Raw genomic sequence first — 25,234 nt, 5'->3', positions numbered from 1 at the left:
GTGACCGGTCTCCCCAAAGCTCAGCAGGGCCCTCTGCGCAGCCCCAGGCCCCACCAGCCCACAGTGCAGCAGCCAGGTAGCTAGCTACCTGGTCACAGGGCCCTGACCCTCTTCCCAAGGTCTCTGTGCTCCTGGGTACCCAGAGAAAACCCGGACTCAGCAAGAGTGTGCGGTAGATACTCATAATCAGCCAGAGAACAAACACAATAGACTCCATCACTGGATGGTACACACGCGGCACGAAGCTCCGAGGGGCGGGGCGGGGCAGGGCAGCTCGGCCCTAGGCGAGGGCTGCCCCATCTTTTGGCAATAAATAAAGCTTGGGAAACTTGAAACCTTGGCCGTTTGGGTTTTGTGTGTCGTCAAACATTAATGAGTTCTGGCAGCTCTTTGGACGGTGCAACTGCGGGGCGGGCGGGTGGCCCACTCATGCTTGGGGCGGGCGCGGGGACTCGGACACGGTGGGCAGGAGGGAGCGGCGGCGGGCCGTGGTTTATTGCTCGGAGGAGGGGGCGCAGACTGCCGCGAGCACATGCCGCGGTGAGGTAAACAGCTTCAGGGGCTCGGCGGCTGCGGCCTCCACCCAACCTGCCAGCCCAGAGCGAGCGGGCCTGACGCCCCTCGTCGGCGCCCCTGCAGTCGGGTCCCAGGGCCTCGGCGCATGCGCCCCACTGCCAACTCCAGCGCGTGCAGCGGGCCCCCTCGAGGCTCCATTGGCCCCGCTGGGGCGCCCTGCGCATGCGCCTCACTGAGCTCCTCCACATGAACCATCCAAGGTACAGGTTCTGGGCGTGCGCCTCGGGTGCTCTGTGCCCAAGACGCCACCACCCGGAGGCTGATGTCTGGGGTTAAAGGCAGATGAACGTGGCCCTCGGGCTCGAAGATGAGAACCTGCCCCGCTCCCTCCAGTCCAGCCCTGCACTTTGAGGAGCCGCAGAGAGACACGGCTCAGAGGCCCGTGGGGGCTGTGCGCGCACGCACCGGAGGCAGCTCGAGGGTGTCCCGAGGACGTGAGCATGCGCACCTGGGGGACAGATAGAGGACGTGCGCGGCCCCGCGGTCCTGGCGTTTGCACGCCTGAGCGTCGCACCCCAGGCGTGTCCCGCGGCGGAGGTCCCAAGTGGCGCCGGAGAAGCTGATGAGGTGGGCGCGGGACGCAGGGCTTAGGCCGGGCTGTGGTCGGGAGACGTTGGCGCCGCGGCGGCGGCGGCCAGCGCGGGAGCCGCGGCGATAGGCTGGGCGAGGCGCGGCGGGAAGAGTCTGTCTTCGATGCCAGCCGCCAGCTTGTCCAGCAGCGTCCCCGGGGTCCCGACGCACAGGCCCGAGCCGGGGCAGCCGCCGCTGCCGCCGCCGGGCTCCTCCTCGATGACGGGGATGGCGGGCGCAGCCGGGTCATCGCCCGTGCGGCCCTCGGGCGGGCAGTCGACACTGTCGCCTCGGCGCAGAGGTGCGCGTGTGGGGCGGGAGTCGGGGCCGAATGGGGGCGCAGGCGGGGCGAGGGTGGCGGCGCGCGCGCCCGGGTCGCTGTGCTGTCGGCCGCGCTGCTGCCACTGCTTGCGCACGTGGGGGTGAGGGTGCGCGCGTGCGCGGTGGCGGGAGGCACAGGGCAGCGCGTCGTCGAAGTGCGGGTCGTGGCGCAGGAACTCGTGGAAGAGCGCGTCCGTCTTCTCATCAATGCTGTAGTCGCGGCGCGGGGCGCGGCGGGGCCAGGCGCGGGGACTGCGGGGCCGGGCGGGCGCCTCAGTGGGCGCCAGCGCCCCCTCGAAACTGCTGCCCACCGTGGCCGTGTGGCCGGCGCTGGTGAAGGAAGAGCGCTTCTCGAACGCGCTGGGGAGCCCGTCCTCACCCGCGCCGCGGCCCTCGATGCTGGCGTAGCCGCTGTCCATCTGTAGCAGCTTTCGCGGACCTCCCGCCTCGCTCTCCGCAGACCGTGGTGTGGGTGGCGGCGAGGGCGGTGGGAAAGTGGGCACGGTGGTCCCGGAGCCTGAGCCCGAGCTGTCGCCGCTGCGCACCGAGTCGCGGTCGTTGCCACTGCTGCTGTGGTCCGAGGCGGCCGCGGCATGCAGCTCTAGAGAGGCGCGCAGGCTCCAGATATCCCGGTAGATGGTCTGGGCCTGCTCTGGCCCCGAGTCCCGCTCACCATCAGATTCCTGCTGCTGCTCAGGCCCCGCACCGCCGCTGCGCTCTGGGGGAGACTCGGGGCTGGCTCCTCCCGTGGCGCCCACGTCCTCGGCTGTCTCTAGCCTGCAAGCCAGGCCGCAGCCGTCAAGAAGGCTGTGTGCGCCCCTGCATTTTCTCCCCAGCCCCCGACTCTGGGTCCGGAAGGGTGGGCACGGGTGGGGACCCCCTAGGCTTGGCCAGGCTCTGTGGAAAATTAATTTTTAAAAAATGCTGCCAGTCCCTGTTGCAGGGTATGTTTTCTGGTTAAATCTGAGCCTCCCTGGCACCTGCTTTTCAGCCGGGTCATTTTTTAGTGTCTGACCCAAACACCTACTGGCAGTGCAGGTGGCTGGCTCCTCACCTAGAGAGCGTGAGCATTCTGGGAAGCTGCTTTCTTCCTAACGTCTTAGGGTAGAAGGGATTGGATGGGGACGGACTGGACCAGGTGTAGTCCCACTCAGCCTCTACTCCTGGACTTCACCACCCCACTGCCCCATCCACTGGGGGGGTAGTGGGGTGCTGCTGGCAGAAGGGGTCACAGTTTCCAAGAAGAGGCCATGCAGCCCTCAGGAACGTGGGCAGGTGGGAAGGAGCACCAGGCCACAGCAGAGCCCATCAGGCTGTGGACTCCACCAGGAAGCGGTAACATCCAAGCAGGCACATACCCCTGGCAGCCCTAACTGGGCAGGTATCCCGTCTTGGGGACCCTGGGGCCAGCATCCAGGGCCCCCACCTGCCCCCTACCCTTACCCCGTCTCCCCCTGTTTCCCTCTAGTGATGCATGCCAGAGAGGTGGCCCCAGCAAGGCAGCCTCCAGGAGGGATGGTGGAACTGCAGGAATGTGACCACATGTCTGCAGGGCGGGGAGAGCCCTCCCCAGGACGATGGGGTGGGGACTGGGCAGGGCAGGGGCCCACAGGTCCACCCCTAGCACTTCTATCTACTGAAAAATACCTGCCGAGAGTGGGGGATGGGCTGGTGGGGCTGGCCAGAAAGGGGTGGGGGGGCGGGAAGGCCACAGTGTCGCCTGCGCTGGCAATGTATTGGATGAAGTCCATGTGGGGGGCGTCCCCCTCCTCCTGCTCTGTGCTCTCACTGGCTGCCCGCTGCCGCTGGAAGTGGTGCCGCTTGGGGGAGCCTGCACAGAGGAAGGCGTGTCAGCCCGCCTGAATCCTGCTCAGCCTTGGGCCCCACTCCCACCCCAGAGGCCAGCGAGTACCAGCCTGGGCCAGGTGAGTGGGTACAGAGAACAGAGAAGCCAGGGCAGGTACGAGTCGAGGTGTGGAGGTGGTGGCAGTGCCCCCAGAGCAGCTCTGGCCAGAAAGGAGCGACCAGAGCAAAGACCTGCACTGGACACCTGGCGGCAGGCACAGCTGAGCTGAAGTGCAGAAGCCGGAACGCGTGGGAGAATGAGGGACAGGCTGGCAGGGGGCCAGTGAGAGGAGGGGGTCCTCCTCCTGCCAGCCCCACCTCCACCCATGGGACCCCTGAAGGGCCTGGGAGAAGCTTGGGTGGGAAAGCCTCAGGGGGGAGGGGAGGCTAGTCAGCCAGCAAACAGGTTCTGGCACTTCTGCACCTACGTTCGACCCTGATCAATCCTCAGGAATCTATCTCCGCTCCCAGAGGCGCTGAAGTGGGCCTTCCCCTCCCCGCAGTCGCTGGAGCCAGGCCCCAGCAAGGGGGCTTGTGCCGTCATAGCCACGCACCTGCTTACGCTCTCTCTCCTTACCTGTCCTGGCTCTGGGACCCACCACCTCCACAGGGCAGCAGCCTGTGCTGTCCTGGCTGAGTTCCCTTGGGCAGGGATCGTTCGAGCCGTCGGTGCTCACCTCCCCATCGAGCCCCCCCCCCCCCCCGCCACGCTCCTGCTTTGGACTGAGGATAAGGAAGCCCTACATCCAGGGCTCTACATGACCAGGGTCCATGGGACTGAAGGGCTGCTGTCGTTAGTTCAGGGGTGGGTATGCTCTGGCTCACAGGCCAAATGGGCCTGCAACCTATTGTTGTAAGTAAGTTTTATTGTGCATCCGTACACCCGTTTATACGCAGTCGACGGCTGTTTCCGCGCTGTCAGACAGACCGCAAATGCAAAAGCACTACTGTCTGGTGCCTTACAGAAGTTCACCAATCCCGGCTACGGTCTGCCAGCCCCCTGCTTTACTGGGGCACAGTATGTGACCCAACCAGCTGTAAGCCCTTGGGTGAGATGCCCACTGGCAAATGGGTACGGCTGGCCAGCATGGGCAGGGGCCCGGGGCCCCTCAAGAGCACTGACTCCTCCTTGGGTGCAGAGCCTTCTTCTCTCAGGCTGCCTGGCACAGCACCTGGCAGCTGGAGCTCTACCCTCAGGGCCCCAGTTTCCACCGAGGGCCACAGCTCACCTCTAGTGTCCAGACTGGATGCCCGTTGGCTGGGGTCCAGCTTCCATTTCTTGACCTTGAAGTAGGGGCTGGCCCCGTCCAGGCTGGCATGGCGCCGCAAGCGAGTAAAGAACTGCAGGACAGGTCCTGCCCCAGAGCCTGGGCCTGCCTCCCCGGGTCCTGTCGTGGCCCCTGGCCCAACAGGCTTGGTGCTCCCGGTACCTGCATCCGACTGGAAGGAAAGAGGAATGCTGTCAGGCACGAGGACCCTCTCCTTGCTGCCCCACATGCTGGCCCCAGCTTGGCCTCTGCACTCTGGGCAGCTTTAGCCCTGGCAGACAGTGCCAACACGCCCCACCCAGAATGCAGAAGAGCAGCAAATGCTCTCCATGGCTGGGCGGAAGCTGTGCTAAGCTCAGGGGTTAAGCCAGCACTGGCCAACTCTGTTCTCCCCTGTGCCGGACAGAGGGCTTTCTGAGGGTGAGTGTCCAAGAGCACTCACCCCCTGGCTTGGAATGGGTGCTGACCCTACCCTCTCCAGCTGCTGGAACGCTCTGTGCATGTGTGGCATGGCTGTGTAGTCTGACACCTACCCCTCTTCCTCCCATGCAGGGGGATCACCAGGAACAAGGGGAGTTAGGGTGGGGGGAGGCCACAGGCTGACCTGTGTCCTGGAGTGGGGCAGGGAGGGGAGGGGCCGCTCGGGGGCCCTCACCCAGGTGCCTTCCCCGGAGTCGCTGGATGCCAAGGGGCTGATCTCGAAGTCAGCAGGGCCCACGGCTGAGTTGTAGGGGTCACCTGGCAGGGCGGAGCTGGGGCCCACGGAGCGGCCGGTGAGGGCCTTCCCCGGGGGCTAGGGGAGGAAGCAGTAACAGGTCAAAGAGCACGGGTGGGTGAGGGGGAGTGCTGGACCCACAGCCCACTGTGCACCCCAGCCAGGCCCCCCTCCCTGTCCTACGATGAGGGGCCCAGCCCAGAGAGAGGGTGGCTACAGGGTGGCTGTCCTGTCCCCTGAGCCCCAGGCTGGCCCACCCGTGGACTCACCTGGAATATGGCGAGGTTGGCCTTGGGGGCGGTGGCAGCGTGCAGGGGGGTGGTGGCGCTGGCTTCGCCCAGGTCACACTCATGGATTGTGATGATCTTGAGGGGTGGCAGGTGCAGGTGCGTGAGGCGGGCGTTCTTCAGGTGGTGGAAGTCCCCCTCCGTCAGGGTGTACCTGCGCCCAGCACGGCTGCCTGTCACCACGCCAGCCAGCCCCATGTGCAGCGCGAATGCCCAAGCCCGCACCCGCTGCTGTCCCTGGCTCCACCATCTACCCCCTCGGCTCTGGGGAAGGGCAAGGTCAGCACCCCCCCCCCCCCAGTCACAGGGCATCAGGCTTGGTGACCTCGCTTGGGGACAGGGTCCCCTCCTGTGGCGCCACCCCTTACCGGCGGCCCTTGTCCTGTGACTTCCGGCTCTGCTCAAACAGGGCTGCCTCATTGAAGGACACCCGGCGGCCGGTGGAGCTGGTGGACAGGAAGCGCTCCGTCTCTGCATCCTGGCCCTCAGGGTCCTCCCCCCTGAAGTCGGGGTCTGCGAGGAGAGCCGAAAGGGTGGGCCCCAGGCGGGCCGCGCCTGGCGCTGGGCGGGCGGCCGGCTGGGGTGGGTTGGGAGGGGGCGAGGGGCGGGGTCCGACTGAGGGCTGGGACAGGGCGGGGGGCGGGGTGGGCACTCACACATCCGCTCACACACTCACTCGCTCAGCACGCGCCTGTGAGCACCTACGCGCGGGCTCTAAGGAAACAGAGATGAGTCGGAATCGAGCTGCGCCCAGTCTGGTGGGGGAGACAGACAGACACAGCCGGTCAGGCGGCCCGAGGGGGCGGGCGGGAGGGCGGGCAGATGGGCAGGGGGCGGGCCTGGCGGGGCGCCGCACCTTGGGCTGGGTGAGCGCCATTGTCCAGGTAGGTGGTGGTGGTCTTCTCTGCTTCCTCCGTGGCTCTGGGGAGGGACGGCAGGACAGCAAGGTGGGACGGAGGGCCCACCTGCCGGGACCCGACCTCACCGGGCCAGCCCCAGTCCAGACACACCGTGCTCCCCAGGCACTTAGAAGCAGGCCCCCAACACCATACAGGCTGACACAACGCCTGCTGCAAGCACACGCGCGTGTGCGCACGTGTGCGTCCTGGCCCGCGCTTGCACGGTCGCCCGGCTCCAGGCCCGCACGGGCCGCAGGGAGGCCGCGGGGTGGGTGGGCTGCGCACCTGTTGAAGCGCCGGTGGGCCTCCCAGCAGCGCTTGCACAGGAGCAGCACGCCGGACAGCACCACTAGCGTGCCACCAACGAAGAGCGACATGACCACCACCAGCAGCACGGAGTTGTCCAGGATGGGGTCAGGCTCCGCCTGTGGGCCAGCACGGGTCAGGACCGCGGGCGTGGCCGCTGGAGGCCCGCCCTGCCCATCCCCCCCCACTCCATCCCCCTCACTCACGGTGGGGCTGCCGGTGGCGTTGTCCCACCTCGAGGTCAGGGCAACCGTGGCAGCGGTGCTGGCGGCAGTGGCCATGATGGGCGTGGGCTGCATTTTGAAGCTAGGAGGAGGGGCCTGGGGGGGCAGGGCCTGCTCAGACCAGCTCCTCTGTCCCCTCCCCCTCCTAGCTCCCAGGGAGTGGGAGTAGGAGTCCACCTGGGGCAGTGACTCACGGAGAGGTGGAGGAGAGCCCCGAGGCAGCCCCCACCCCGCTTAGATGAAGGCCGGGACCTCCGTTTCCCCGTGTTTAAAATGGGGGCGGTGTATTCTCTCCACCACCTCCCCGGCCGGTGGGGCCGGCCCAGCAAGGTAGCAGCTGGCCGGAAACCCTGCCCAGAAAAGGGGAAGCACTCCTAGGAGAAATGGGGACACTGAGGATGTCTGCTCACTACCGTGAGACCTCAGGGGCCCTGCCAGCCGCATCAGGGGAGAGGAGGGGGCTGCCGCAGCCCCAGAAGACTGGTCCTATGGGCAGTGGTACCAGGATCGTGGAGGGGGACGAAGGGACTGAGCTCAGTGACTACCAAGTCACGACTCCGGGAGGTAGCTGTCCCCCTCCACCCAGTGCTAGTGGGAGCGAAAAGGCCAAAGAAGGCGCATCTGTTCCCAGCCCTGAAGAATCTGGTTCCCATGGAGACTGAGCGAGCGGGCCGAGCGGGGAGGGGGGGTTGCCAGGGCACACTGGGGAGAGGAGGGGGCGCGGGGGAGGGAGGCCTCCTGCAGGGCGGCTTGAGCCGGTCCTGGGCGGCAAGATGGCTGCTGCAGCCGCCTCCCCGCCAGTGCCCAGCGCGGGGCCCTGCGCCTCCGCGAGCAGCTTCTCTGGCCGAGCAGGCCAGCAGCCTCCACGTTTGCTTCATGCTAGGGGTAAACTGAGGCCGGGGGAGGGGCGCTCAGCCCTCGGGAAAGCGACTGCCTGGACACTGCACCTGATGGCCTTCCCTAACGCCAGCTCCTCCCGGTGGGAAGGACCGGAGACTGCACTCTGGGGTCTCAAGCAGCAGAGTCCGGGCCGGGATGACCCGCAGCTCTGAGGACGCAGGGCGTGCGTTCGGTCCTTCCCCAGAGGAAAAGGGGAGCCTGTGCACAGGTTCCAGCGTCCCCAACCCTTTCGGGTTTTAACCCCACTTGACACCGGGGAAACAGGCCCAGCGAACGGGGGTGGGGGAGTCCTGGCGAAAGCCAGGTGTTCTCAGCGCTCCGGTCCGAGAATGACCGCGGCTGCCGGGTATCCTCAGGGAGATGGGGCGCGCTTATGTAGGTCGGGAAATGAGTTCCGGCTGGAGGGGGAGGGGGCAGAAGCGCACGGACCGTGACAGGAGACCAGAAAAGATGGCAGGAAGCCGAGGGGGAAGAGAGGTGGACTCCTAGGGGTAGGCGGAGACCAGACCCGAGGGCGGACGTTCCCCACGGGCCCGCCCCTGAGGTCCAGCTGGTCCTCCCCGAGCTCGCTCGCCACCGCGCCCATCCCCGCGCCCCCAACCGGCCCCGGGGGCGGGATGGCGAGCCCTCAAGGAGAGGCAGAGAGCCGGACTCCGGGCACATCTCCGCTTCGGGCTAATCCAGGAGACGAAGACGCCATCGCCCTCGCTGCATCTCACAGGGGAAACTGAGGCTGGGGAAAGGCGTGGGCGGGGGGGGCCCTCCAGGCCGCTAACGAAGGTTGCAGAGCCCCGCAGATTGGCCCCCACGCCCGCCCCAGCTTCCCCCACTCCCTCCCTCCGGCCTCGCCGCCTCGCGGAAAGGGCCGGTGGTCCGGAGCTGGCGGCGATCCCGTGGGCCGCGCGGCCCCGGCCTGCCCCCGCCCGCCTTGTTGTATCCCCGGGCCCGCCGCGCCTACCTCAGCGCCGGGGCGCGCGGCCCATGGGGGGCGGGCGGGCGGGCGGCTGCGCGGCGTTCCCGGCGGGCTCCGGTGCCCGGTGGCCGCGGAGCAGGCGGAGAATTTATGAATGGAGAGCGCGGCGCGCGGGGGAGGCAGGCGCAAGAGGAGGGACCGCGCACGTGACCGCGTTGGCGGCGAGCCCGCTCCGACCCGCTGGGTGCCACCCGGTCCCGGGCCGGCCGCCCCCGCCGCGCTCGCCGCGGCGTCTGGCCCGCTGCGTGCCGGCCACCGCCTCCCCTTCCCTTCCGGCGGGAGTGAGGGGCGGAGCCTGCGCTCCCGGACGCCCCCTCCCCACGCCGAGCGGCTCTCTCCCGCGGCGGCTGAGTCTCCACCCCCTCCCCCTGCGACACTGCTCCTGACCCTTCCCAGGGTCCGGAGGGACGGGGAACGAAGGGGAGGAGTCGGGTCCATCGGTTCTTCCCAACCTGGGGGTCCCCAGGATGCACAATCGGGGGGAGGGTGGACACATGCCTCCCGTTTTCTTCCGTAATATGCTGTCGGCGTTGTCAGGTTCACGTGCAGCTCTGCCTTGTTGGGACAAATAATGAGCAAAGATAATGGAATATAATCTGAATGGCTGGATGCCACCATGGCCTACCCAGCCCCTGATGCCCAGCCTCAGGACTACTCTGGCAGAAACTCCATTCCTGGTGAACCCCAAAGCTGCTCCCCATTCTCCATCTCAGAGAATCGTGCCTTGAGTTCTTAGATGCTTAGGACACCAGTCTGCACCAGCGCGGTCTCGGTCCTAGCCCAGCCCACCTGGCCCTAGGCTCAACACAATGTGACCCCTTTCCCCACCAGTGAAAACTGACACTACCACTTCAACCTCAGGGCCTTTGCACTTGTAGGTGCTGGACCTCAGAGGCTCTTTCCCCGCTCAGCTTCAAGATTCACTGCCTGGCGTCCTTCCACTCTTCCCTAAATGGCCAAGTCTCAGTGCATCTCCTCTTGGCTACCTGTGGTAACAGCAATCCCCGCTCCACACTTCAGTCCATTGCTCCTTTCCATGGCCCTGCATGTCGCCTGTTATTTGCTCCAGTGTGTTGTGCCCCTCCTCACCCCTTCCGTCACTACAGGGTGAGTTCCAAGTCAGGAGCTGGGTCTCCAGGCATAGCACAGGGCTGGCACATTAAAGACAAGAATGTGCTTGTTAAGTGGATAAATACCCAGGAAAAGCTGGCTCAAGTGAGGAGGAGCCAAATGTGCAAAGGACCTGAGGTAAGAAAGTATGTCTGTAGACAACGTGTTGTGTTGGAAGGAACAAGGAAAGCCACCTTCTGGTTGCCAGGAGGAGAATGACATGGTGCCTCTGGCTGTGTGTGAACTCATCTGCGTCAAGAACAGGGGAGGAGACTGGGGCCATCCAAACCGGTGACGGTGGCCATAGTGGCCCCACTGAGTGGACAAGCCATGCCGATGGGTCCACTGGAGATCTCCAGGGTAACCCTAGGTTTGGGGCCTGAGTAACAGGTGCCGCCTTTACCCATCGGCCACCCTGGAGTAGGAATTGGAGAGAAATCGTCCAGCGGATGGGTTCGAGAAGCTTACTGATTAGGTAGATCAGGCTTGCCTTCGTGTGGGGTACCGGGCTCTGGGAAAGGTTGGGACTGCGCACAGGACACACCCCTAGAAATGCGAATGGGGCTTCCCTCTGCACACACACACCGTGGGCCAGGATGCCCCAACTGTCCCTCACAGTGTTGGCCCAGAGGGGGCGGGGGTCTGGGCACTAGGCCTGGGTCCTTCCTCTGTGTTGGTCGCAGGCGGCCCAGATGCTGGAAGGCAGGGAGCTACGGCGCAGGCAGCCCTTGGGGTTGGGAAGTCGCCGGGGCAACACCGCGTCGCAACGCACCTGCCCAGACCCGGGCCCAGGTGTGACACTACCTCCCCTTTGGCCTGCACCCCTCCGCTCTTCAGCCAAAGCCCTCCCCGGTGTGGACCCCAACCCCGTCCACCCCACACTCCGCTTTTTGCCGGAGACCAGGATGTGGGTCTGGGGGCCTGGCCCGAGGCGCCACCTGCGTGAGCGCGGGGGCGGAGTGCTGACGTCAACGCCGCGAGCGAGGCTGCGCGAGCCGAGGTGACGTCAGCGGAGCCCCGGGCCGCCCGCGCACGCGTCCATACGTCAACGGCGCGCGGGGGCGGGGGCCGGGCGGGGCCGCGGCGAGTGCATCTCCGGTCGCTGGGTGCCCTCTGTCGGCGCCTTGGAGGATTGCATCCGAGTCTCGCCTGCAGCGCCGGGCGCTTATCCTCGCCAGACCCTCCGCCTAGGATGCCCTTCCCAGCACGTCTGCACCTCTAATAGTCGCAGCCTACCCCATCCTGACCCCCAAGTCGGCTTTTCTTTTCTCTTTTAAGTACTTTTTAACTTCTAACATGCCATATGATTTGTATATTCGTTACACTGAGTGTTTGTTAAACGTTCCCACCGCCCCAAACCAGAGCCGGAATCTTGGTATTCCCTCTTGATGGCTCTAGCGCCTGGCATCCAATGAGCGCCCCCAAAACCTTGAATTCAAGTGAGTGACCCCTGCTGCGCGGAGACTTCTGGTCCTCCCCACTGACACACACCCCATCTTACCACCCGGCTGGTAGCTGGGACTGGAAGGAAACTACAACCCCCAGCATGCTGCGCGCGGGGCGTAATGCGTCCTGTCGATGTCGTGCGCGGCTCGCAGGGAGTCGTAGTTCGCGTTTGCGCCTTTGCCTGGACTCCTCTTCCCAGAGGTCCCCGCGCGTCGTCCTCCTCGTCCTCCAGACTTCTCGCGTTCGGCCGAAGTCCGCTCCCCGCCGTCGCCATGCTGCCCGCCGCAGTCCTCCACCGTCCCGGCCTGCGTGCCCTCGTACGCCAGGCCCGCGCCTACGCCGAGGCCGCCGCTGCTCCGGCCCCGGCTGCAGGCCCGGGACAGATGTCCTTCACCTTCGCCTCACCCACTCAGGTTCGGATGCCGGTCTGGCTCGGGACCCCGTCTTGGTCGCCATCTCCAGTTCGGACCCGTAGTGGTCCCCAGTCGGAGACCCCAACCTTTGGGCTGTCCATCCCCATTTGTTCCCCTCCCCAGTGTCGTCCGGAATCCCGGCTCCCCAGCCTCCGGGTCTCCGGGGCTTCAACCCCAGAGTCGCTAACCCCGCACTCTTGACCCCGCCCTACGCTCTTCCATGGGGTCTGGAATCCGAGCCCTATAAAGTTTTCCAAGTTTGTAACCTTCCTCTGGAATCCTAACTCCCACGGACTGGCCTGCCCCGCCCCCGTCCCTCCTGTCCCAGAGCCTCGGGCACTTGTCTTGTGTGCCCGTCCTGGATTGGTGTGCCTTTTCTGTGTGAACGGGCCCTGCGCTAGATTCAGGCACTGAGATGCTGCGGAGGACCAAAACTCAAGGATCCGCCCCAGCGTGACAACCTCTGTGTTCCCTTAGGGTTCCCTCCTGCCTTTGACGATTTCCCTGCAGGGGGGCCAGTCCCGAGCGCTGGAAGACTGGCCTGCAGAGACGCGTTCCTTGTGTGTTCTTTCCAGGTGTTTTTCAACGGTGCCAACGTCCGGCAAGTGGATGTGCCCACGCAGACCGGAGCCTTTGGCATCCTTGCGGCCCACGTGCCCACCCTGCAGGTCCTGCGGCCAGGGCTGGTTGTTGTCCATGCTGAGGACGGCACTACCTCCAAGTACTTTGGTGAGTCCAGTAGGATGTGGCTGGGTGAAGCTCGTGCTTCACCACCACGTGCCAGTGTCAGGTCCCAGGGTTGATAGAAGTGTAGTGCACAGGGCAAACTTGGGGTTAAGGAGCTTGTAGGGCGGCAGGTAGCTGAGAGAGAAGTCCAATCCTGTGCGAGAGGGCCAGATGGAGAGGAAGTATAGGACCGTGGATCCCAAGAAGTGCTTCCACCAGCACAATTCCAAGGTACAGTCAGGATTCAGATTGATCTACCCACTCATCCCTGATCCTGGCTTAGCTAATGGACTGGTAGTTGAAGGAACAAGGTTTGCCTCCTGTGTCCAGCCCCCAGTGGGTGCCCCTGGGCCCCCTGTGCATCTTTCATTCTCTCCAGCTGCTTGTTTCCTATGCTAGACTCTAGGGCCACTCTGTGGAGCCACTTCTCTGGTTTGGGGGTGATCGCGTCACTTACAGCTGGGTGTGGAGGGTTTACGTCTTCTTCTTTCTGTAGTGAGCAGCGGCTCCGTCACGGTGAATGCTGATTCCTCCGTGCAGTTGCTGGCTGAGGAGGCCGTGACACTGGACATGCTGGATGTGGGGGTGAGTGTCCTAGGGGAGACTGACGTACCAAGGAGGTCTGGGTTGTCCTGGAGATCCTGGGCTTCGGAGAAGGGAACTCAGTTTTGGTGGAGGGGCAGGCACCAGGCTGGGGTCGCTGCTTGGCTCTCACCCACTACCCACTTCCTGCAGGCAGCCAAGGTGAACTTGGAGAAGGCGCAGTCGGAGCTGTCAGGGGCAGCAGACGAGGCCTCCAGGGCTGAGATCCAAATCCGCATCGAGGCCAACGAGGCCCTGGTGAAAGCTCTCGAGTAGGCGGTGCGTGGCCCTTGCCAGCAGGGAAACCGAGGCCCAGAATGGCAGGGGATGTCCCAGGCAGGCTGAACCAGCTGCCATGGGTCCAGTCTGATGGGGGAGGGGTGGGGAGGAAGGTGAGCAAGCCGTCTAGAGGGATTTTCCTGTGGAGGGAGTGGTGTTGCCAGAGAAGGCCGCCAGGGGGCAGCACAGTTCTAGCTTTCCGCCAAGAGCCGCCCCCCCCCCCCCCCCCCCCGCCCGCCCAAGGAAACAGAGGCTCCTTGCTAGGGCTGACAGGCCTGGTGGCTGGAGGTGAGCCCAGAGACCTGCTCTGCTTTTTGAGGGGAGGGGGCTGTGTCCCCCCACCATGGGCTCTCTTTCCACCTTCCAGCCCCCTTCCCCCCCCAACCTTATGTGCCATCCACCATCCCTCTGACCCTGTAGACCCTACCATGGAGACCAGCTCCCAGCCACCTCCGTGGGACAGCCTGCCCCCAGCTTGAGCCCCCCCATTAAAAACCAGGGACCCGACTCGTGTATGCTGCTTTTGTGTCCTGTCTGGGACTGTGTCTTCAGGACCTTGCTTGGCTTTTGTCCCAGCTCTGTGTTTCTGCAGTGGGATAAGGCATTAAATACCAGCCTCGGCCTCCAGGGTTTGGAAACTGTGGCCCAAGAGGTCCTCGGGGGTCTGTAGTAAACTGAGGAGTGGGGGGTGTGCAGGGGGCATAGCCCATGAAACCAGGGTAGGTGGCAGGCAAGGCTGTTTGCCATCATCCCAAAAGGATGGGGATTGGCACAAGTTGCTGGCCAGGCATGGGAGACAGCAGGCAGGGGCGTGGCTGCTGCTCCTGGACCAGGCCTGGGCTGCTGGACATCCATCTGGGGCCCTGCCAGGTTTCAGGCTGTGCCGTCTGCCCTGTGGGCTCCCTGGCCCGCCCCAGCCACGCTGGGAAGAGGCGGGTCCTGCCTGCTCCCACAGAGGCCCCGCCCTCTGCTCACCCGGCCTGTGGGTGGCCCTAGTTGGCAGTGCGTCTCCTCCCCGGTGGTGTTGGCACCTCTGTGCCATCCAGGCCCCTGGGCTGGCCCCAGATGGGGTGGGGCAGCTGGGCGGGGGCAGCCCTGGCACTGGGCAGCTTCTGTGCTGCTCCATTTCTTCCTTTTGCAAGCACGGGGGTGGCCCAGAAGCTGGTTCCAGGTGGCCAGCAGGAGACTTCAAGGGAGGGGTCTCCTCACCCCCCTTCCTCAGCCCTGGGCCTGAGCAGGGCTGGCAGGGGATTCCAGGGAGGTGAGTGTGTGGGAGAGTCTGGGCCTTCCCATGTGTCACTGGCAGCCTGGAGGTGACAGGGAGGCCCCCCCGGGCATGTTGTCAGCACAGATGGGCTGTGTACTCGTGTGTCACGGTCCCGTGCGAATGACTGTCCCGTGGCTTCACTGGTGCTGAGTGTGGTGGGAGCTGTGCTTGTGGGGGCCTCCAGACAAGCTCACAGCTATGGGGGCTTTCTCTCTGGGTCTCCCTACTCAGGCTGGTGGGCCCAAGCAGCTGGCCCCCACTTTCCCAGGAACCCCCAGGCGAGAGAATGCTGTGACAGCCATGGGCTCACAGGTGCAGGCCCACTTCTCCCTGTTCTGTGTTTTGGAGTCTAGGTTCTAAAGTTCCTGGTCAGGCCTTGGGAACTCTAAATAAGACCAAGGACAGGGTAGAGGGTCCAAGTGGTGGTTGAGGGACGCCGCAGCACGACCACGACAGGAACACTTTGAGCCAAGCCACTGGACCGGCACCAGCCACACCAGCGGTCCCTCTAGCCGTACCCCTGTTTCCTGAGAGATCTCAGCCTCTGGGGGTACAGCTCTGGACATAGGTAAGATTCCTCAGTACAGAGCAGGCCTCTTGGGGGAGGTGTGAGCCTTGGACTGTTGGGGACACCCACGTCTGACGTGGGCCTGCAGGAACAGCCTGTGTTGGCCGGGGCCTTGTCCTGGGGTGGAGGCACCGAGGGTGGAGTGGGTCATACGACCAGGAACCGGAGGTCATAACCCTTTCCTCGAGGGCAGGCTTGCACAAGGGTTTGTTCTTTGAGGAAGGGGGTCCCCTTGGACTGCGTGTGTGTGCTCACACCCAGGGACTGACTAGAGCGTGGATGCTCTAAACAGGAAAAAAAGTAGGAAGTGGATTGACTTAGTTGGACCTGTAGAGCCAGGCTGGGGCCATGGTCTCTTCCTGAGAGCGATGTCCCACCCCTAAGTGTGCATGAACCCTCAGGGCCCCCATTCCAGGAGGACCAGCTACTCCCCTGGTGACCTGAAAGGCAAGGTCTCAGACCCACCCGAGATCACACAGCCCTGTGTACCCTGGCCACAAATCCCTGACCCAGCACCACCTGCTCCATCTGGAGCTCCCAGCACCGAGATGCTCCGGCCTCAGAGCACACAGCTCCCTCTGCCACCCCCATGTTCCTCCGGCAGCAGGCCCTCCAAGACCCTCAGCAGTGCCCCACAGCCTCACCTCCAGGCTCCAGCACTCCCTCGAGCCTGAGCTCTGTCTCACTGTGTGGATCACAGTCCTCTGTCCTGTCAAACCCAGCCCTCAATCCCAGCCCCCAGTGATCCCCTCCCAAAGGTTTCCTGACCCTGTGAGGCTGGGAGCCTCTGGGTGTGGGTGTAACGGGGAGGGTAGGGTGGGTCAGAGGCTGCAAGAGCATTGGGTGGGAGCAGGATGGAGACCTTGGAAAGGAACACAGCTCTGGGAGGGGTGCCCACTATTAGGGTGGGGGTGGAGGTGGTCAGGCCAGATAAAGTGAGAAACCAGATAAATGGTCAAGGGGCAGGGCAGTAGGTCCTGGGGTCCCCTCCTTTGGGCAGAGGGAGCAGGAGGACTGAGAGGGCCCCACACCAATCAGGGTCATCCTTATAAAGTTCCAGACTCAGCAACATGCTGGGAGAAACGGGACCTGCCACATTTTCACCTGCTTGTGTGTGGTGTCAGTTAACTGGTCTGCGAAATGCGTAGGGTGATCCTGCCCACCCCCAGGCCCCCACCGCTGGATTCTCCGATCCCTGTACAGCAGCGGAGAGCTGCAGAAACAGGCTTAGAAAGCTCACAGCGCGGTGGGTGGTGACTGGCTGCACTAGGCTGGCCTGGCGCAGGTTAATCGCTCCATAAATGCCTTCTGAGGTCACCGTTAAGGGATGCAGGAGGCCAGGCTGCTGGGGCACCCCCACAACAGGCAGGTGACTCCAGCCTGTTTTCCTGGACCGTGGCCGCTGACTCAGGCACCCCCCTCCCTTGCGCTCCCCCACGCGGGCGCCCCCAGGCGGAAGCACCGGGCCTATAGAGCGGCAGGAAGGGGGGCGGGGCGGGAGCCAACCTGTGCACCCCGAAACCGCGTCCTGGGGATCCGACCCATCGGCGCAGCCGTTTGTGACCCTGCGTTCAACAGCATTTATGGAGCGACCCCCCAATGTACGAGGCGAAGCTTAAGGGGTGGGTGGCCCAGATCTCAAGGCGCCCCAGGGCCCTGGCCTGCAGGCAGGGGCGGGGGCCCGCCTGCGTCACTGGCCGCCCGGCCCTCCGCCCCCTGCCCGCCCAAACTCCACCCCGAGGGAAGGCGGTGCGGATAAAGGCTTGGGGGCCGCCCGCTCGGCCCCAGACCTGCCCCGCCACCGCGCACTTTTCCCAGACGTGGGTACACTCAGGACTGTTGAGACCTCGGACTGGCCGCGTCCGGTGAGTGCGGGTGGGATCTCACCGGACGAGTAGGAGGGTCCCCACTCTAGGCTCTTAAGGGTGCCCCACTTTTCTTTGTTTTGGGGGCAGGCAGGGTTCGGGGTATCTCCAGCCCTGGCAAGCCCCTCGGGTCGTGGGATGGGAGGGGCTCGGCGCAAGCAGCACCGCCCAGGCAAGACCTCAGCCCCTGCCCCGCCTCCCGGGCACTCTTCCTACCCCGCGAGTGACCTTGAGCAAGTTGCTGTTCAGGCTCAGTTTCTCCCGTTGCGCGGCCTCAGTCTCCCGCCTTAGAGACTTCAGACCCTTAGCGGAGGTTCCCACCTCGCCAGCAGTCCCGTAGGCCTCTCCCCGGCCCCGGGGCAGCTTCTTCGCCCCCTCCCCAGGACTTCAGGCAGCGCTCCCGGGCGGGGCCGGCAGGGGGCGCGCCGGCGCTGCTGACTCACCGCAGCCCCAAGCGGCGCGCGCGGGCGCAGCCGGGGACGCCGCGTCACGTCACGGCTCGGGCGGGCGCGACTCGGGAAGCGGGCCCGGCCCGCGGGACAGGGGTGGGACGCGAGGTGGTACCGGCGCGGGAGGGTCCCTCCCGGCACCAGCCCACGTCACCGGGGTGCAGGCCCCGCCCGCAGCCCCGCTCCTCGCCGGGACCTCAAGCCCCACGGGTGGGGGACGCCCGCCGGCCGAACCTCCTGAGAGCCCGGCCACGAAGCGCGGGGATCGCCTCCCGCTTCCGCTCGCGGCGGCTTCCCGGACAGACGCGGGGGGAGGTCCCCCGGCTTCCTGCCCCTCCCGGTGCGGGGACGGTGCCTGCCCCCACGCCCCGCCGCCCGGGCCCGGGACCCCGCGCCGCCCCCCACCCCCCCATCCGATCCCCCTCGGGCCGTCTGCCCTTTGTTGCGGGCAGTATGAATGGCCCCCGGCGGGGGCGGGTGGAGCGCGGGGGCGGGCCGGAGCGACGCCAGCCCCGCCCCCGCCGAGCTCCCCTTGGCCGCCGGGCCGTGGGCGGGGCGAGGGGCGGTCCCGCGCGGCCACGTGGGGCAGCTCCGCGGCGCTTCCTATTGGCCCGCCCGCGCGGCCGACTGGGCGTTCGGCGCGCGACGATTGGCCGACGCAGGGCCGGCGGAGTAAGTAGTGAATGGGAGGGGGCGGCAGCCCCGCCCCTTGGAACGTTGATACATTATAACTTTTTTTTCTTGTTACTTTCACCCCCAGATCTTTCAAGCGGCGGCGGCGGCGGCGGCGGCGCGGACGGCTGTTGCTAAGGGAGGGGACGCGCGGGGAAGCGCGGCCCGAGCGGCGGACGGTACCGAGCGCGACCGCCTAAGCGGCGCCCCCTCCTCCGGACCCTCCCCCACGCCCAGCGTCCTTGAAAGGAGCCGCGAGTGCAGTCCCCACCCCCGGAAGGCGCCCCGACGAGCCAACGCGACCCCGGAGCGCTGCTCGGATTTTTGATTCTTGATTCACCTTCCGCTCTTGGGACTTTCTCGAAGGGGACGTGCGCTTCCCCTAGGAACCCGGAGGACCCCCGGCTCGGGGAGCCCCCCCCCCCCCGCACTGCCCGGAGGCGCGGCGAGGATTGGCGGCGCCCCGCGGACCCCAGCCCTCCAGCGCGGGCGGGGGATGGAGCCGCAGCCCGGCGGCGCCCGGAGCTGCCGGCGCGGGGCCCCCGGCGGCGCCTGCGAGCTAGGCCCGGCGGCCGAGGCGGCGCCCATGAGTCTGGCCATCCACAGCACGACGGGCACCCGCTATGAGCTGTCGGTGCCCCCGGACGAAACGGTGGAGGGGCTGCGCAAGCGGCTGTCCCAGCGGCTCAAAGTGCCCAAGGAGCGCCTGGCGCTGCTCCACAAAGACACGTAGGTACCGCGCGCCGCCCCCGGACCCGCCGCCCCCTCGGGCCCCGGCCCCCGGGCGGGAACAAAGAGCGCGCCGCACGGGGAAGGAAGGGGGCGGCCAGACGGGGGGCGGGGGCGCGCCGCGCGCTCTCGGGCGCCCTCTGCTCGGCCTTGCTTGCCTCGGCCCTCTCCCCCGCCCGGGGTCGCTGCACAAAGCGGCTGCGAGGGCGGCCCCCTCCCCTCCTAAGAAGGCTGGAGTCCCGGGTCGGCGTGGGGGTCCCGGCAGCGGGGGTGGGGGGCGAGGCTGCCTGCATTTCTGCCTGTGTTCCCTCTGGCTTCCGCGTCTGCTCGGTGCCCCCCTCTATGTCTGGCTGTTTTCTTCTCCTACTTGCGTTTTTCTACCCCCCTTTGTTCTAACTACCCAGCACTCCTGTAGTCTCCCCCTCCCCCCTGGTATTTAAATCGCCTCCAGGCCGGGGAGCACTCCCCCCGCGGGCCTCCAGGGACGCGCAGTGTCCATCCCCAGCGGAGGGGCCCCAGTGGGGGAGGGGCGGGTGGGGGAGGGTCTCCTTTGTCTGAGCCGCGGCGGCCTGCGCCAGGGAGGGAGGGAGGAGGGGGAGCCCGGCCCCGCAAAAGACCCTAAAGGCTAAGCCCTGTGGTTCCCACAAAGAGGAGCGCCGGGCTGGAGTTGGTGAATTACAAGCAAGGGCCGGCCTTGGGGTGAGGGAAGGGTGGCAGAGGACGGCAGGGATGAGGGGAGGGTGGCAGAGGACGGCAAGGGTGCACTGGCGCCCGGGTGATGGAAAAGTGCTTTGTTGAGATGCAGAGGTGGTGGCCTAGTCCAGAGTTGGGGCTTCTGGGAAGGAGGTTTGAGCCACTTGCATGGGGGGCCCTTGGGGCCAGGTGTTTGACACTCCCCCCACACACAGACATACCACTCCTCTGGTCTGGAGAACAGGAAGGGATAGAGTGGGTTGGGTTCCCCTATCTCCCCCAGGAACACAGCCAGCGCCCCCCCCCCCCCCGCCCCGGCCCGTGCTTCCGCGTCGCTGCCTTGTCTCCTTGGCCTCACCCTCTTCCTTCCTCCCCCCAGCCGGCTCAGTTCGGGGAAGCTGCAGGAGTTCGGCGTGGGGGATGGCAGCAAGCTGACGCTGGTGCCCACCGTGGAGGCGGGCCTCATGGTAAATGGCTGGGGCACAGTGCCCCAGAGGCTTTGGCGCAGGCGGGCAGCCCCTTCCCCTGAGAGCTTGGTTCCCAGCACACACCCTGCCAGGGTAGCCCCCGCCAGCAAGCAACTCCCCTGCCCTGGCGCCCCAGTGCTCCGACCAGAACGCACGCTCAGAGCGGCTTCTCCTCTGTTTCAGTCCCAGGCCTCAAGGCCAGAGCAGTCTGTGATGCAGGCCCTGGAGAGCCTGACCGAGACGCAGGTAAGACCCGCGCCGGTCCCTCCCAGACCAGGGGGAGGCGGGGGGGGGGGGGGGGGGGTGCTCCCAGGAGACCCACGGGGAGGGAGGGGCGCACCGCCCAGCCTTCCTGCCAGTTTGGCCTGGTCACCCAGCTTCCTCTTCCTCCTCCCCCCTCGCACTCACCACCTGACCTTGAGGGCCTTCTCTCCCACGGTGGCTGCCATGGGGGGAGGGGGCTGGGCTTTCACAAGCCTGCCTGCGGGGGTGACCTTGGCCCACGCTCCCACACCGAGGGCCCCAGGTCCCCAAGCCCCATACTGAGGAGCACCCGCTCCACAGCCACTGCGGTTTCCCTAGGGTGACCTTTTTTTTCTTTATTTTTTTTTTTTATTTCGGGGGGGGTGGGCTGGAGGGGCCAGCCTGGGTGACACTCCTTCCGCCTTCTTTGACCCCATTGTAAGGGGTGGGGAGTCACCCCTCCCCCTTCTCCTTTTGGTCTTTGTTCACTGCCCCTAAAGGGGGAGGGGGGCACCCAGCCCCAGGGCCATAGCCTAGACAGGATGTTAGGAAAATATTTAGCAACTAGCCAGGAGCTGAGGAGGAAGGCAGGGACTGGCCCACAGCCGGGTTCCCGGTTTTGTTGCAGGCTTTTTTTTTTTTTCTTTTTTTTTCTTAATACCTCCTCCTTTCCTCATTTTTCTGGCGGCGGGGCCCTCCTCCCAGGAGGGTGACACAGGCCTCAGCTATCCGCCTGCTGCCAGGGTGGGGGAAGCAGGCTGCTGCCCGCCCCGGCTAGGGGGTGGGCTGGGCTGGGCTGGCCGCAGGAAACCTGCTCAGCCGCTTCCCTTCCTCCTGCCCTGAGGCCCTCGCCCCCTCCCCGACATGTAGCATCCTGTCCTCACCAGCTACCTAGGAGGAGGAAGAGGGGCGCTGGAGCTGGGTGGTCTGCCATCAGGAGGGCCAGTGGGCTGGAGGCAGAGCTGGGGTCCCTGGAGCCGGGTGGGGGGCCACACTGGATTTCCTGGTGAAGATGTGAACCGAACTCTCTGCTCACGGGGGGGCCTGTGGTTGGCAGGGGGGCCAGGGGTGTCTTTGGTTCACATCCGCCCCAGGGTGCCTGCGTCAGGAGGGGGGGCACTGGGCGGAGTGACTGGGCTCCCAGGGCTGTTTCCCCGCCTGGCACCGAGTCATGCCCTCCTGTTCGCCCTCCCCAGGGAGGAAGTTGCAGGGCGGAGGGGTGGAGGGGGTACTCCCCAGCTGCTCTTGGGAAGCCACCCCAGGCCCTTCCTGCAAGGGGAGTCTCTGGGGCTGGGGGGCATACAGACCAGGCTTCGGGGTGGGGGCTGCACACTGCCCGCCTCCCTGGCCTCCTCCCCACGGCCCCCAAGTGGAGGTTACGCCAGCCGCTGCCAGCGGAGGGCTGGGAGGTGGTGGTTCTGAGTCATCCCGGCCTATGTCACTTCTCAGAAACCTCCACCCCCCCCACCACCACCACCATCCTGGCCCCTGGGGAAAGCTCAGCACTGGCCAAGCTCCAGAGGACGAGCCCAGTGCAGACTGGGCTCAGATGCGCCCCCCCCAACCACCCACCAGATTTGAGGGTTTGTGTTGGGGCTGTGTGGAGGTCTCACGGGACTCAGGCCTCAGAGAACTGTCCGGGCCCCCTCCTGCAGCAGCTAAGCCTCCCCCTCAGCCTCAGCCCCACCCAGGACAGATAAATATTTATCTTGAGAAAGCAAAGGTTAGGAAGAAGAATTTGTCCAGGAATTCCCGCCCACTTGCTGCCTGGGTGGCTTAACTGGGAGGGGGTCTGAGATTGGCTCCTCTCCCGCATTCACAGGCAGAGGATCGGGGGCCGGGAGGGTGGGGTTATTCAAGGGCAGTGACTGCTGACGGGGCCTTGCCCCCTCTGGCCTCAGTTTCCCCTTGAAAGAACCAAGCTGGCCAGGGAGGGCCAGGCCCCCCCATCTGACCCGCCTCTGTCCCCCACAGCCCCCATTGGCGCCCGGGCCGGGCCGGGCTGGCGGAGGCGTCTTCCGGAAATACCGATTCATTTTATTTAAGCATCCGTGGCACCGACAGGGACCCCAGAGCCCAGAGAGGGGCGGCGAGAGGCCCCAGGTCACGCAGCGCGGGGGGCCGGGGCCGGGCCGGGCTGGGGGCGCAGCAGGCGGGGGCCCTGGTGCTGACGGGCCCCTCTCTGCAGGTCAGTGACTTCTTGTCCGGCCGCTCACCGCTGACCCTGGCGCTGCGAGTGGGCGACCACATGATGTTCGTCCAGCTGCAGCTTGCCGCCCAGCACGCCCCACTGCAGCACCGCCACGTGCTGGCCGCCGCCGCCGCCGCCGCTGCCGCCGCCCGCGGGGACCCCAGCGCGACCGCCCCCGTGTCCTCTCCCTGTCGGCCCATGTCTGGCACTGCCCGAGTTCCCCCGATGTCCAGCAGCCCCGCCCCTGCGTCCCCCTCACCTGTCACCGCCGGCTCTTTCCGATCGCACTCAGCTTCTGCCACCTGCCCTGAGGTGAGTCCGGGGAAGAAGGCTCATTCTCGGACTTTCCCTGGACTTGGGGAGGCTCGGGGCTCCGAGGCCCCGATGTGCACTTTGGACGAAAGGCCGGCCCCAGACTCTGGACTCCAGGGACTGTCCTTGCCCCCCACAGCTTACCTGCCTCCCTCTCCCCGACCAGCAGATGGACTGTTCACCCCCTGTCAGCGCTGGTGCCAGCCCGACTTCCACCCCCGGGGGGAGCCCCGCCTCCCGCTCCCGCAAACCCGGAGCCGTCATTGAGAGCTTCGTGAACCACGCCCCGGGGGTCTTCTCAGGGACCTTCTCTGGTAGGTTTCATGGTACCCCTGCGCCACCCCCCTCCCCCTGGGTCTCCTGGCACATGCACGACCACGCAGGAGGCTAGGGGCCCCCCCGTGTGCCTCACTCCCATCCTGGGGTCCCAGCTGTCTGCGAATGCAGCTCCCCCTCCCCGCGCTTCACAGGCCACACGTCCATCACTCAAGCACTCACCAGCAACCCCCCTGCCTCCCGTAGGCACACTGCACCCCAACTGCCAGGACAGCAGCGGGCGGCCGCGGCGTGACATCGGCACCATCCTACAGATCCTCAATGACCTTCTGAGTGCCACGCGGCACTACCAGGGCATGCCCCCATCCCTGACCCAGCTGCGCTGCCATGCCCAGTGCACACCCGCCTCGCCTGCCCCGGACCTCAGCCCCAAAACTACCTCCTGTGAGAAGCTGGGGGCCACAGCCCCGGCCTCCCTGAGCCAGGCCCGCACGTGCAAGCCACTGGGTGAGTGTCCGGCACACCCCTCCCGCGCTTGGGCTGCGCCAGGCCCCCTGCGCGTTGCTCAGAGCAGCTGACCCACGGGGGGCTGGGGGGGCCAGCAGCTGCTGCTCGCCCTGCTCTGCACAAGAGTGGAGAGAAGGGAGCATGTGTGTTGGGGGCACAAAGTGTCCTTGTCCTCTCCTGAGCGGGGTACTTCCTTCTTACCCTCCCCCCCAGCACCTTGTCCAGATGGCAGGTGCAGCCTCTGTGAATGGCCGAGTCTGATGAAGGAGGGGGCTGGGGCTGCTCCAGGGGCAGCTTGTGTCCCCCAGAGACCCAGTTATCCCCAATAAATCCTGAGTTTCCCTGTTCTGCCTGGCGGGCCCCCAGCCCAGGTCATGAAAGGGAAACCAAGGCACCAGCCTGAGGGCTCACGTTCCCCCTGATACGCGGCCTGGTGGTGGGCCGAGTGCCTGCCTTGGACCCGGCCTTGCCGGCACCGAGCCCGCAGCTGTTGGGGCTCGAGACGCCTTGCGTCTGAGTAAATCCACGGGGCCCAGGGCTCCGCTGGAGATCCGGTAGCCCCTCTGGAGCGGGGTTCCTCTGCATCGCAGCCAGGAAGGCTGGGTTGTGCCTCGTGCTTGGGGGGTGTCTGGCCTCTGCCCTGAGGGGCTCGGGGTCACAGTCACTACCTCCTTTCAGGGGACCGGCTGCGGCAGACGGAAAACCGCGCCACCCGCTGCAAGGTGGAGCGCCTGCAGCTGCTGCTCCAGCAGAAACGGCTCCGCAGGAAGGCGCGGCGCGACGCCCGGGGCCCCTACCACTGGCCGCCCAGCCGCAAGGCCGGCGGCCGCAGCGACAGCAGCGGCGGAGGGGGAGGTGGCGGGCCCAGCGAGGCCTCCGGCTTGGGCCTCGACTTCGAGGACTCCGTTTGGAAGCCGGAAGTCAACCCTGACATTAAGTCAGAGTTCGTGGTGGCCTAGGACCCGCGTCCCTCGCCCCACCACCCTGGGCCGAGAGTCCCCCCTGCGCGGAGGGCAGGCGGTCAGGGCAGCGGGAGGCCCCTTCCCTCCCCACCAGCTTCCTTCTGGTTTTTTGTTTTGTTTTGTTTTTATTTCGTTTTGTTGTTTTGTTTTGTTTTTTTTAATTGCCATTCTTACCATGGTTTTCCGAACTCTCCATGGACTTGGTTCCTCCCTCCTTGGTTCAGCTCACACTTCCCCGCCTCTTCCTCCGTCGCCGGCTCCCGTCCTCGGCCTGAGCTGGGTCCTTCCCCGCCCACTTCCCAAGCCCCAGATATGTAGCAGTCACTCCAGATGGTTGAGAGTGGGACGAGACGAGGGAGCCGCCCCCACCCCTTCAGGTTTAAGTCAAAAACGTAGATGCCTCATGATGCACTTTACAGACGGGCAGGGCCTAGGAGGGAAGCCCCGCTGCAGCTGCACCCCGGCCTCCAGGGCGGCCGGCAGGCCCCACGGCGACCTGAGACTGCCTGCGCCGCCCGGCCAGGTCTCCTCCACATCTGTGCTTTTTTCTCTTGGTCTCTTTTTCCAGGAAAAAAAAAAAAAAAAAAAAACAA

At 65.8% G+C, this 25,234-nt stretch overlaps 3 protein-coding genes across 12 annotated transcripts; 2 read left to right on the top strand and 1 right to left on the bottom strand.

Annotated features, from left to right (window-relative positions):
* Positions 1-166: 166 nt before the first annotated feature.
* CBARP (CACN subunit beta associated regulatory protein) lies at positions 167-22,902 on the bottom strand. Of its 4 annotated transcripts, none has more exons than XM_045800207.2 (11): positions 22,844-22,902; positions 9,272-9,439; positions 6,994-7,107; positions 6,767-6,906; positions 6,439-6,503; positions 5,951-6,095; positions 5,565-5,736; positions 5,185-5,373; positions 4,542-4,752; positions 3,115-3,298; positions 167-2,244 (listed from the first exon to the last, which is right to left on the bottom strand). In XM_045800207.2, exons 2-11 carry the CDS (start codon positions 9,320-9,322, stop codon positions 1,164-1,166), a joined length of 2,352 nt encoding a protein of 783 aa, XP_045656163.2. In that variant the 5' UTR covers positions 9,323-9,439; positions 22,844-22,902; the 3' UTR covers positions 167-1,163. The 4 variants fall into 4 exon arrangements, with proteins under 4 accessions (XP_045656163.2, XP_045656164.2, XP_045656160.2 ...); XM_045800208.2 differs by having other exon boundaries at positions 9,272-9,435; positions 22,844-22,897; XM_045800204.2 differs by lacking the exon at positions 22,844-22,902 and adding an exon at positions 11,496-11,714.
* ATP5F1D (ATP synthase F1 subunit delta) lies at positions 11,713-13,947 on the top strand. The gene is made up of 4 exons (XM_045800230.2): positions 11,713-11,853; positions 12,429-12,582; positions 13,076-13,164; positions 13,315-13,947. Exons 1-4 carry the CDS (start codon positions 11,713-11,715, stop codon positions 13,435-13,437), a joined length of 507 nt encoding a protein of 168 aa, XP_045656186.1. The 3' UTR covers positions 13,438-13,947.
* MIDN (midnolin) lies at positions 14,089-25,234 on the top strand. 7 transcript variants are annotated; one of them, XM_045800220.2, is made up of 9 exons: positions 14,089-15,275; positions 18,350-18,990; positions 20,063-20,150; positions 20,334-20,396; positions 22,368-22,496; positions 22,582-22,896; positions 23,036-23,210; positions 23,419-23,679; positions 24,358-25,234. In XM_045800220.2, the coding sequence occupies exons 2-9, from the start codon at positions 18,758-18,760 to the stop codon at positions 24,636-24,638; spliced, it is 1,545 nt and encodes a 514-aa protein (XP_045656176.1). In that variant the 5' UTR covers positions 14,089-15,275; positions 18,350-18,757; the 3' UTR covers positions 24,639-25,234. The 7 variants fall into 7 exon arrangements, with proteins under 7 accessions (XP_045656176.1, XP_045656175.1, XP_045656179.1 ...); XM_045800219.2 differs by lacking the exon at positions 14,089-15,275 and adding an exon at positions 16,173-17,140; XM_045800221.2 differs by lacking the exon at positions 14,089-15,275 and adding an exon at positions 16,176-17,140 and having other exon boundaries at positions 23,063-23,210.

This window comes from Ursus americanus, chromosome 14, assembly GCF_024610735.1.
Source record: "Ursus americanus isolate L20-20 chromosome 14, mUrsAme1.1.p, whole genome shotgun sequence".
NCBI lineage: Eukaryota > Metazoa > Chordata > Mammalia > Carnivora > Ursidae > Ursus > Ursus americanus.
The sequence above is the reverse complement of the archived record's forward strand: the minus strand, read 5'-3'. Positions and strand labels throughout refer to the sequence as shown.